At 42.8% G+C, this 12,650-nt stretch overlaps 1 protein-coding gene across 1 annotated transcript; it reads right to left on the bottom strand.

Moving 5' to 3' along the window:
- Positions 1 to 8,804: 8,804 nt before the first annotated feature.
- LOC118394308 (uncharacterized) lies at positions 8,805 to 11,310 on the bottom strand. The gene has a single exon (XM_035787505.2). The coding sequence runs from the start codon at positions 10,585 to 10,587 to the stop codon at positions 9,730 to 9,732; it is 858 nt and encodes a 285-aa protein (XP_035643398.1). The 5' UTR covers positions 10,588 to 11,310; the 3' UTR covers positions 8,805 to 9,729.
- Positions 11,311 to 12,650: the final 1,340 nt, after the last annotated feature.

Below are 12,650 nucleotides of genomic sequence, written 5' to 3'. Positions count from 1 at the left end.
AATGGTGTGTGTAATCAGTAATCAGTAGTGTAAGTGAGTGTTTTGCATGCATGAATGTGATAATGCAGGGTGATGAAAGGTGCCAAAGCAAACAAACAAAAGGCCACCAAGAACCACAACACAATCTACAAAAGGTGTCTGCATGGAGAGAGTCTCTTCCATGAATGTGGAAGAGGTCTATTTATCCTGGGAGACACCTGGCCCAGGTGTTTCCCATGTAGCTGACGACCCTCCCAACTCCGCCCACCGGCATCCTAATAAGGAAACAAGAACAAAGAGAGAATACGGCAGACAGAGTGGGAGGGTCGTCACAGAACATACACCTTCAGGTAATACATTCAACCCAGGGTCGTTGCAACATAATTGCTGTAAATACACACTCCCATAGCAGTGTTTACCTGCCTAACGCAGTAAATAAACTGCGAGGCTACATTACCCACTGATAACTGGGGCATTCGAAGGTCTAAGGCACTGCATCTCAGTGTTAGGTGTCACTACAGACCCTGGTTCGATTCGAGGCTGTATCACAATCGGCCGTGATTGGGAGTCCCATATGGCGGTGCACAATTGGCCCAGCGTCCTTAGGGTTTGGCCGGGTAGGCCGTAATTTTGTAAATAAGAATGTGTTCTTAACTGGCTTGCCTAATTAAATAAAACAATTAAAACAGAGCATTGCATGCAGTATGGTTTTGGTACCATATAAACAATATTTCCTATCAGTGAGAAATAATTTTAGAAAAACAAAGCTTCAATTGATACACACCTTTTTATAGGGTTAGGGTTCCCAGACGGCCATATGTCCATGTTACAGCGCTTGTGTACAGAGGGAAGAGAGATTGGACTACCTGTGCTAATTATAGCTATCTCTCTCTGAACACCTGTGTGTAAACGGACAGCCTGGTCACATTGACTAGACGTAAAATAGTAAACGCCAATCCGGGACACTCAAATAAGTATATGTTATGTCTGGTATGTTTACATGAGACAAAAGGTTACTTAGGCCATAAACTAATGGAGGGTGGGTGTATAACATGAACATCTAGGAACCTAAGGTTTGTGTGTTAATCTCATCATCGACAATTTTAGCGTTTTAACTGATTAGCAACTTTGCAGCTGCTTACTACCTTTTAGCTAAACATCCCTTTTTCAGGACCTTGTCTTTCAAAGATAATTTGTAAAAATCCAAATAACTTCACAGATCTTCATTGTAAAGGGTTTCAACACTGTTTCCCATGCTTGTTCAACGAACCATAAACAATTAATGAACATGCACCTGTTGAAAGGTCGTTAAGACACTAACAGCTTACAGACAGTAGGCAATTAAGGTCACAGTTATGAAAACTCAGGACACTAAAGAGGCCTTTCTACTAACTGAAAAACAGCAAAAGAAAGATGCCCAGTGTCCCTGCTCATCTGTTGAATTTGCCTTAGGCATGCTGCAAGGAGGCATGAGGACTGCAGATGTGGCCAGGGCAATAAATTGCAATGTCCATACTGTGAGACAGTGACAGAGACAGAGACAGCCTAAGACAGTGCTACAGGGAGACAGGACAGACAGCTGATCGACCTCGCAGTGGCAGACCACGTGTAACAACACCTGCACAGGATCGGTACATCAGAACATCACACCTGCGGGACAGGTACAGGATGTCAACAACAACTGCCCGAGTTACACCAGGAACACACAATCCATCCATCAATGCTAAGACTGTCTGCAATAGGCTGAGAGAGGCTGGACTGAGGGCTTGTAGGCCTGTTGTAAGGCAGGTCATCACCAGACATCATCGGCAACAATGTTGCCTATGGGCACAAACCCACCATCGCTGTACCAGACAGGACTGGCAAAAAGTGCTCTTCACTGACTAGTCACAGTTTTGTCTCACCGGGGGTGATGGTCGGATTCGTGTTTATCGTCGAAGGAATGAACGTTACACCGAGGCCTGTACTCTGGAGTGGGATCGATTTGGAGGGTCCGTCATGGTCTGGGGCGGTGTGTCGCAGCATCATCGGACTGAGCTTGTTGTCATTGCAGGCAATCTCAACGCTGTGCGTTACAGAGAAGACATCCTCCTCCCTCATGTGGTACCCTTCCTGCAGGCTCATCCTGACATGACCCTCCAGCATGACAATGCCACCAGCCATACTGCTCGTTCTGTGCGTGATTTCCTGCAAGACAGGGATGTCAGTGTTCTGCCATGGCCAGTGACGAGCCCGGATCTCAATCCCATTGAGCACGTCTGGGACCTGTTGGATTGGAGGGTGAGGGCTAGGGCCATTTCCCCCAGAAATATCTGGGAACTTGCAGGTGCCTTGGTGGAAGAGTGGAACAGTTCTCACAGCAAGAACTGGCAAATCTGGTGCAGTCCTTGAGGAGGAGATGCACTGCAGTACTTAATGCAGCTGGTGGCCACACCAGATACTGACTGTTACTTTTGATTTTTACCCCCCTCTTTGTTCAGGGACACATTATTCAATTTCTGTTAGTCATATGTCTGTGGGACTTATTCAGTTTATGTCTCAGTTGTTGAATCTTGTTATGTAACGCAGTTGACAGTGAGAGGACGTTTCTTTTTTTGCTGAGTTTACTTTGCATCTACTTAATATGTTAGCTAACCTTAACTCTAACCCTAACTCCTAGCCTAGCTAACATTAGCCACAACAAATTGAAATTCGTAACATATCATACGCACTGCAAAATCGTAACATATTGTACGAATTGCAATTTGTAACATATCATACAAATTGCAATTCGTAACATATCATACGAAATGTAAGGTCATTGGACTAACATGCTGACCACACTGCTCACGTCCCATGCGTGAGCTTTGCAAAACAAATCTACACATACATATTATTCAATCATTGCACCACACTGCTCACGCGTGCCAACAAACGTCTGCGTTGCCAGGTGCTAATATAGAAGCAACTTCTATTTGTGGTGCAGAACGCACTGCAAATCCTGCCTCTCTTGTCTCCTCATTGGCTTTTAGAAGCATTTGCCCAAGTTCCATCTCCTCATTGGTTATACCCATGTGGGTGCCTGAAAGATGAACGGAGGTCGGTGGTGGTAATACACCTTATGAAAGTTAGTTGCCAATAGCCATATAAAGTCCAAAGAAGGAAAAGCTTGGAAGAAGGAGAGATGACTAGAAATTATTCGGTTGACCGTTTTATGTGTGGATTGATTGTCGGAGTAGAGGACCTTGTGCATTTCAGGTAAAATAACAACTCAACATTTATATCCCAGGACAAATTAGCTAGCAACAGCAAACTAGCTAAATAGGACAAATTAGCTAGCAACTGCAAGCTAACTAGCTAAATTGCCATAAATGTTTAATGCTTTTCGATCTGTCCACAAATTAATATAATTGGTTTAGAGTTTTTATTTTTCAAGCTGTGTGTCGTGATTGTGTTTGGTGTGGGGGGACACAATCAGTTTGCGGACGCACGCGAGTGCCCGGTATGGTGTAAGGAGAAACGTTAAAGTCCAATATTGGGCTAGGGCCCTATACATTAGACTAAGTGTGATAACTTGAGGATCATCAATCAAACAATGTACTGAACAATTTTACACATTTTTGTGCCAAAACAAAAGTTTTCCATCATCTAGTCCCTTAAACGGCCTGAAAATAAAGCATATAGAGCTATATTGTTATTTACTGATGTCCTCTCCAAATGTAGGCGTCTATAATATTTCACCTCCACCAGAGGGCAGCAAACAGTCAGTTCAAGTCACCAAAATGACAGCTTTCACAATTTTACCTTAACCAATGTAACACAATGAGGGACGGACACAAGACTTTCCCGGACACAAGACTAATTTAGTCCTGGACTAAAAAGCTATTTCAATAGAGATTATCTGAGAGTTTTGAGAGAGCATCAGAAGATGACCATACTTCTTTAAAAAATTATTAAAACCACCATTTAGGCAACAAACAAAAAAATCTTAATTGTCAAATTTAACCCACTTTTCTCATTCAATCATCAGCTTGCACATCAGAAATGGAATTTGGGGGTATAGATCCATTTGTTCTATATAAAATGTCAAACCAACTAAAGTCCCATCATTTTGCATTCTGGCCCGCTACAATTTTATAGCATATAAATCAGGGGAGCAATGGTCTCTGCTATTCTCAAAAAAAATGTACTTTGAATTCTGGCAGCCCTTTATTCAGTATTTATTATCTGCACTTACAGCTTTGACTTCAGCACTGCAATTACATCCTCAGCTGCACTGATGAATCCAACATGGAGGAATTTGTTTTTTGAAAATACATTTTGAGACACTTACCAGGGAGGAGCTGTGACCTGGTTTGTTCATGCTGATAGACCCCAGCCTGCCAGTTATATTGCAATAAGACATTTTCAATGACTGTTTGAGTGTGCCTCTTAATCCGTGGTGTACAAAGTGAAGAAGGAAATAAGAGTGTGGGGGAAAAAGTGATTAACTCCATCTATTCTATTCTTGACACAAGATGGAGAAGGTATTCCCCCCTGTCATAATCCATACTTCTCTCTATTGATGAACATATTCCCTGTATGGTTATTCATTAATACCTCCGTGCTGCTCCCAGCTTAACCTTACGTTATTTTCTGGCATAATCACATAATCAATCACTGTCCCATTCCCTGACTAGGGAGATGGAGAGTGAAGGGGGGGGGGGCCTTTGGCCTGTCTTCCCAAGCAAGAGGAATAGTGTGTTCAGTGGGGCTAACACAGGCAGAAAGCAACATAGGCCCCGTAAATATTCAATTGAAAGGATTCCCAGATAAGGGAATGGAGGCAGCACCCATTCTTCTAGATAAGAAAAGATGGAACCATCTGGATGCAGGGAGATAGCAAACTCCCACGCCATCCGAGAGACCTCGCTCTCATCTGCTGCAGCGGGGGGGAGAAGGGAAGAAACAGAGTGCACACTTTTATCACAAGTTCAAAATGAATTTATTCTCATTCTCTATGCAGTGGAAGAGGAAAGGGGGATGGATACCTGGTCAGTTCAACTGAAATGTGTCTTCCGCATTTAACAACTGCTCTGAATCAGAGCGGTGCGGGGGGCTGCCTCAATCCACATCCACGTCATTGGAATGCGATTATGATTCATCAATATTAACAAATATTTATTAGTAGTAGTAGTTGTAGTACACTGGACAAAAATATTAACACAACATGCAACAATTTCAAAGATTTTACTGAGTTACAGTTCATATAAGGATATCAGTCAATTTAAATAAATAAATAAATTAGGCCCTAGAGCTTGGATCAGAACCAGTCAGTATCTGGTGTGACCACCATTTCCCTCATGTAGCGCGACACATCTCCTTCACATAGAGTTGATTAGGCTGTTGATTGTGTCCTGTGGAATGTTGTCCCACTCCTCTTCAATGGCTGTGCGAAGTTGCTGCATATAGGCGGGAACTGGATGACGCTGTCGATCCAGAGAATCCCAAACGAGCTCAACGGGTGACATGTCTGGTGAGTATGCAGACCATGGAAGAACTGGGACATTTTCAGCTTTCAGGAATTGTGTACAGATCCTTGCGTCATGGGGCTGTGCATTATCATGCTGAAACAGTCAGCATTCCAATTGCACACTCGCTCAACTTGAGACATCTGTGGCATTGTGTTGTGTAACAAAACAGCACATTTTAAAGTGGTATTTTATTGTCCCCCAGCACAAGGTATACCTGTGTAATGATCGTGCTGTTTAATCAGCTTCTTGATATGCCACACCTGTCAGGTGGATTGATTATCTTGACAAAGGATAAATGCTCACTAATAGGGATGTAAACACATTTTGTGAACAAAGTCTGAGAGAAATAAGCTTTTTGTGCTTATGGAACATTTCTGGGATCATTTATTTCAGCTTATGAAACATGGGACACTTTACATGTTGCGTTTCTATTTTGGTTTAGTGTAATTGTAGAGCTATATGTTTTAGGAGGATACCACTTGACGTGTTCCATACAAAAAGCTGTGGTACTTCATAGAAAACCAATGTCATTGGGGAAATAGACTTCCAGCTTGTGTATCCTTGTACGCCACAGGCTCATATGTTGCTTTGTTGTCTCGTCTGATATGCTATTTCTCACCAGCCACATGTGATTTGGCTGTAGGGTAATGCTTTTGTCACAGTGTTTTATCTGTCCTCTCACTCAGGCATACACTATCCAGTTCTCCCTAATTACCCTCTCTGCATTTTACACTTGGCCCAGAATTCGTCATGCCTGATAACGGATTGAGCAGGTCGATCGGAGATTTACTTATAGAGCCTCTATCTATGTGACCTGCATCACTGACTGGCCGTCCTTCAGGCTTCTCACTGGAAGCTGTTAACTGTACGATAACAGCGACCTGAAGTGATAACCTTCTCCAGTCTTGAGGACACACAGTTTGTTCCATATGGGCTTTATTGCAGTCGTAGCATTTCTTTATTCAACCTTGGGTTCTCTGCTTTGCTCAGATTAATTTAATGGGTTTGAGAAGGAGGTTAATGGCTGTGTCCGCTATAGACAGTGAAATGCAGGCAGACCTTTGCTACAAAAGCACTGTTTGGCATTTCATTATTTTTTTTAAATTATTTTGAAAGATGTCATCTCAGCCAAAATATTAGGAGTACATGGGCTCACACTTGTAATTGTTCAAAACTATTTCCAGAGCTCTAAAGGCAGTTTGATAAATGGATTGTATAAGGCTTGTGTTGTGTTGTATTTGCAGATTTTCATTATGATGAAGAGAAAGGACACTTCATTCCATTTGTAAAAGGTTATCATACTCAGCAGGCATGCCTGATATAGAACTAATACCCCTTGGGAAGTGTAATCCCGGTTTGGGACAGTATCTAATCATTTTTGATAAAGGATAACCTTCTTACACTTATCTGTATTTGAATGAGTCGTCCATAACAGATGGAGCTAGGACTACTTGACTCCTTTTCGGGTCAGATGTACAGTATCCCATAAGATATATGGAAGGGGAGGTTACTCTGAAAATATAGTTTACCAAGCTACCAATTACTTCACACTGGAAGAAGTTGAGCTACACTAAAGCTACCCATAAGAAACATATTGTGTACCTAACTGAAGGGTAATTTCAGCAAGCCGTGACACCCACCAGATTGTTCTGAAATCATTTATGTAGGTTGAAACAGATACGATTAGCATTCCTGAAACATTGATCATTGATTGCACCCATATTGGCCATTTTAATTTATAGGATGTATATATTCTTCAATACATATAGTACCTAACATTCGACTTGGTCCATAATGCAACCTAACATTGATTAGGCATGAGGAATCCCATAAAACGATCAAAAGCCACCTACGGACCCACACACCCCAACTCAACAACCAGTATACAATATCAGTTCTCTGTCTGACAGGTAGTTTGGAGCTGCTGCTTGGAGTATTGCTTCTTCATCCTTTGTAATGTATTCCATGTGAATCTGGTGATGGTCTTTTCCTCCTGTTCTGTTCTGGGGCGATATTTTAATTTTTGGATGAAAAACGTTCCCCTTTTAAACAAGATATTTTGTCACGAAAAGATGCTCGACTATGCATATAATTGACAGCTTTGGATAGAAAGCACTCTGACGTTTCCAAAACTGCAAAGATATTGTCTGTGAGTGCAACAGAACTGATGTTACAGGCGAAACCCAGATAAAAATCCAATCAGGAAGTGCCGCATTTTTTGAAACCGCCTCATGCCAATGACTCCTTATATGGCTGTGAATGAGCTACGAAATTAGCCATTGAAGTCGCTTGCGTTATTTACTATAAGCTAGTGTGAAAGTAACAAGTTTTGCCCACTAGATGCCACTGTTCATGCTACTGCCGCCACACCCTTTTATCCATTTTGCTTGTTTAAATAAACATTTTCTTTGCAACTTTGGGTAGAAAACCAATAGCTTTTGCTCATGATGAAAATAAATGATCAATCGTGTTTCTTATGTTTTTTTTAAGGTGGAATGACTCTAAAGTTATCTTTTTTTAAACATACAAACTAAATGATCATATCTGAAATGTCATACTACAAATTGCAATAACATATCACTCTGGAGTCCGATGTTAAAGAAAAATACCTCTCAAAAATGATATTTTTGTATTTGTTTCATTAGCCCACTGTTGATACGGTTCCAAAATGTTTTGCAAATACCCAAAAATCGTATTTAACATCACGTGTAATTTACCCTATTCAACACAAAAACTGTTACAAGTGAGAATTAGGCAGGTCTGATGCCGTAAAAGAGAGGAAATTCTTGCCTACTTCACCAATATTTTCTTTGTGTGTAGTTCGTTAGCTACACCTCTAAAAGTTAATTAACTACTGAAAACACTACCAAGATTTGAATTGAGTTCCACTAACAAATGTAATTGAATTACTTGTTGAATTACATGTAGTTCACTACTCCCAAACACTGCATACGATATCCTCTACGTGAACCCTAGCACTGTAGTAATGGTATGGAGTTGAGTCTGCTGCTATGGTTTCATATTCTGGTGGGACACTGACTGTGTTTAGTTATATCAAGCCTAGTTTTGATCCTTTTCTCTAGTGTGCCGCAATGTAGTGTTGTAATCTTAATGATAATCTGTCCCTGTATTTCAGCCCCCAGCATCTGTCAGGCTGCTTGGTTCTGGAGCTGCGTCTTATCAGTGGCCATGTCATTAAATCAGCTGTCTCTTAGACAAATTTCACTCCCGTTACTCTTATCAACACATCAGGATGCTGTGATTTCCTTTTCAATCTAGACTTTGTACAGTACTATAGGCATGTCTGAGGGATAGAAATACACAAAAAAAGGCTTTTCCTGCATATAGTTTATTTGAATGTTTGGATATTTGAAAACATGATACATTTGTCATATTATGGATAGTTTAGAAATGAATGCGCTTTATGTATATCGTTCCACCATTTGAAGGTGCCATAAGTATTTCGACAAATTCACTTATTGTGTTATAGTGTATAAAATGTAGACTATCGTAAGTGCCTTTGTTAAAACACTTATGACACCTTCAAATGGGGGGACTAGATGCATAAAGTTCTTTCATTTCTAAATGGTAAAACGGATATGTATGAAAATACCCTCAAATTAAAAGGTGACATACTCTAATGTTGCATCATATGAAACATTTGATCTCAAATCCAAAATGCTGGCGTGTAGAGCCAAATGAAACATGCTAGCTTCCCTGTCCAAATATATACGTAGGGGAGTGTAGATATTCTGTGTATTCATTACAATATTGTGGACCTACCTTGTGCATTTGAACAGATTTGCAGTTGTAGGATATAATTAGGAAAACAGAACGACAATGTTCAAAAGGTATTGTCAGTCTACTGAAAGCAGAAATCTGGGATCTTGGGTGATTGGTCGCTCTGTGTTTTGTTGTGTTGATGATTTAAAATGTGATAAGTGTGCTGTCATGTCTAAGCTCTTACAGTGTGACATATAGTATGATGACATTAAGTATTTCTGGGCACAAAGGCGAACGATTGATTGTGCTGAGAAATGGGTTCAATAAATGTTGTATCTACAAAGACAAGCTTTCAGGTCCTATTTTGACTGACCTCTGGAGGATGGGGTGGGCAGGGTGTTCAGTTCTCCTCAGAAAGCACTGTTCTGTCTGAGTGAATGTTCTGATTGTTTCAGCACTGTGCTTGAGTGGAGGGCAGTGCGGAATGAACTCCTCTGATCCTTCCCACTCGACTGTTTGATACCAGTTCAGTCAGTCAGTTAGCCAGGGGGGTGGACAGAGCCAGAGTCCCCTCGTCCAGACCCAGACACACTCTCTTAGAGTCAGGGAAACTACTGTATGGGGACAGACCAAGAGGTCTCTTGCTGGCTGTCTGTAGGGCATCCACACCGTCTCTGTCCTCCCAGAGAGCACTGAGGGTCTCAGGGGGCTGGTAGCCGGGCTCCTGCGGGTCCAGGGGGTCTTTGGACAAAAGGATGCTGATGGAGGGGACGGTCCTGTGAACAGTCATCTCCGATGCCCCCCCTTCTTTGCTCTCCCACACCTCCCTCACACCCTTGTAGCGCAGCTTGGTCAGCTGGTGCAGAGACCCCACTTTTCTCTTCATGATCTCAGCGCATGTGATGGTCTTGGTGACGGCACGACCTGACCCAGAGAAAACAACCTGCCTCAGGCCACCGCCTCCACTAACCCCAACACCACTGACATCCCCCTGCATGCGAGCCATGGCAAAACCCATGAGGTTACGGATCTTGCTGCCCTCCTTGACACGCATCTCCAGCACTCCTGAGGCCAATCCTGGAAAGGGGCACGGGCTGGCCTCCTCTGTGCGACACACCTTCTTGAACCCATCCTGGCCCGGTTTGAGTGCGGCGGGAGGTGGAGTTAGATGTGTAGGCACCGGAGTGGGCTGTGTGTTGGAAACACTGTTGACAGTGCAGGAGGGCTGCCCACTGTAAGGCTGAACCTGATATATTGGGCACCTAGCTGGGGTCACACCGGTTTCCATTGGGACCTGTGTATTCTCTCCAGGTCCAGTGTATGGTCTGACAGAGTCCCTGACCTGATACTGTCTTTGAATGCTGGCCACTCCAACTCCACAGTCGGAATACATCTCTTCACTCCTGTATCTTCTCCAATCATAAAAGTCCAGTCAGCGACTCGTACTCATATGGGATCCAGCACAGCATTGTTTTCTTATTCTCGTTCTAGGTTTCTTTTTTCTGTAGACGTCTGCGAAAGTTTCAAGGCTTTAGAAAGGAATATTATCCGGCTCGCAGAAAGTGCTTTCAATGGAGTCTTTTCATGCTGCTTTACAGACAGCTGAAAAAATAAGATAAACGCTGGGTGGTGAATTGAGAATACAAATGGGGCAATTCAAGACGTAAAAAAAAGAACCTTGAAAATGCATACATTATCAGCTGAAGTGTCCTTTCTCTTGTTTTCTCTCGATGAGCTTTTATCCTTGTAACCTGGAGACTTCGATGCTTCAGTCTAACTTTTCAAGAGAACTGCTACTTTAGACAACACACTCAATACGCCTCTCACTTAGGGTTCAGATCCCACATTGATCAGTTGGATTCAAATCATTCATATCATCAACTCTCATCTCACTTTCTGGGACGGTCCAGTTGATTAGCGTCTCTTCTCCTTTCGTGGACCTCTTGGCCAAGGTGCTCTGTGGGAGCTGTCCCCCTCAGGGCTGTGCCAGGGGTGGCTGTAGGCTGGAAGCCTGGGCGTCCTGCCTGGAACTCTGTGTCTCTGTCTCCAGTTATGCTCTAGAAAGTGTGCCCTCTGTTTCCCCACAAAGAGACGTAAGGGACAGGAGCTGCTTCACAAATGCTCGCAGGAGGAGTGTCTACTCTGTGTGGTTGAGGGGGAGCATGAGGAAAAGGGGGGACAGCCTTCTTAAAGGCACAGGCATTTCATATCTCAGATGAACACTTTCCCTCCACAATGGAAACCTGCCATGGCGGGGAGGGGAGGGGAGGGGGAGGTTATATCCCTTTTAAGAGCCGGAGCGAGCGCAGATCCCGAGCAACTTTGTCAATCTCTTTAGAGGACGTTTCAGTGCATGTGTTCAATGTACATGACTCAGTGAAGCTTTAAAAATGCATTTTCGACTGTGAAACAATGAATTACATTAGCAAGGTTATAATTGAAAACATCATTCAAAGAGCCAGTTAAAGTCAGCGGCATTATATTGCACTGTACTTAGCCTTTATCCTATTAGATGTTTTTGACCATTACCATTTACATAATGTGGTGTTAATGGCTTCATTGTTCAAGCAATCATGAGTCCACTGAGGTGCATGTCTCTCATGGATGAGTTGTTATGTTGTTACCAGGTTGGAAACAACCTCATGATGATCAAGGACATGTGGATCACAGAAGCATGGAGCCATTACTTCTATCACCAAAGTATTGTTGTGATGGGGCATGGATAGGTCTGCACATTAGTGTGCTGGAGGCACCTCCAGGTGAGATGGTGTCGTAGTGGTGACAAGTGGGCTAATAAGCAGACTAATGGACTCTCCATCACCAGAGGAGGGCGCTCACACTCTCCTGTCCCGGCCCAGACAGCTGCAGCGTCTCTGAGCCCAGCCTCCTGGAAGACAGGTGGATTTGTTTTGGCCTGTGACTGACAGATGGGAAAATTGGTAAAGACAGCCCACTGAGGCTGAACCTATGAGGCTAGGAGAGAGGCACAGAACTCCTAACTGTTCTCCAATCACTCCTCTGAGGGCACACACTAGGAATAAGAACCACGCTATATCTGGGACTAGTCCATGAAGGTAATTCACATTGGCGTGGGTATTATTTTGGATCCCCAAAGGAAAATCAAAGAAAATAAGGTTTGTTGTTTTCACACATGATGGTATTATTTAAATCAGTATTAAATGTTGTGTTCTAATCCAAGTTTCTAGGATTGAGAAGCTCCATTTCTTCACCAATGAAAAATCCAGATCACCAACTGAACACATTTGCCAATTTCTTTTGTTTGTGCACAATTCTGTTTATTTTCTCACCAACCACTTTATTATAGCCAATGTGTGCGTATCTCAAATGCATGGGACTGGAGAGCTATTCATCATCTGAACCCATTCTACCCACTGCTGGAGACATAGCAGCAAACGTCTCTGTCTTCTTTCTACTCGGATATAAAGAAGGAGGAGG

Source organism: Oncorhynchus keta, chromosome 14 (assembly GCF_023373465.1).
Source record: "Oncorhynchus keta strain PuntledgeMale-10-30-2019 chromosome 14, Oket_V2, whole genome shotgun sequence".
NCBI lineage: Eukaryota > Metazoa > Chordata > Actinopteri > Salmoniformes > Salmonidae > Oncorhynchus > Oncorhynchus keta.
Note: the sequence above shows the minus strand (reverse complement) of the source record. Positions and strands in the feature narration are given on the sequence as shown.

Bases quoted from the DNA above. Each gene is read 5' to 3' on its own strand.
- LOC118394308 (XM_035787505.2), bottom strand. From the start codon at position 10,587: ATGTATTCCGACTGTGGAGTTGGAGTGGCCAGCATTCAAAGACAGTAT.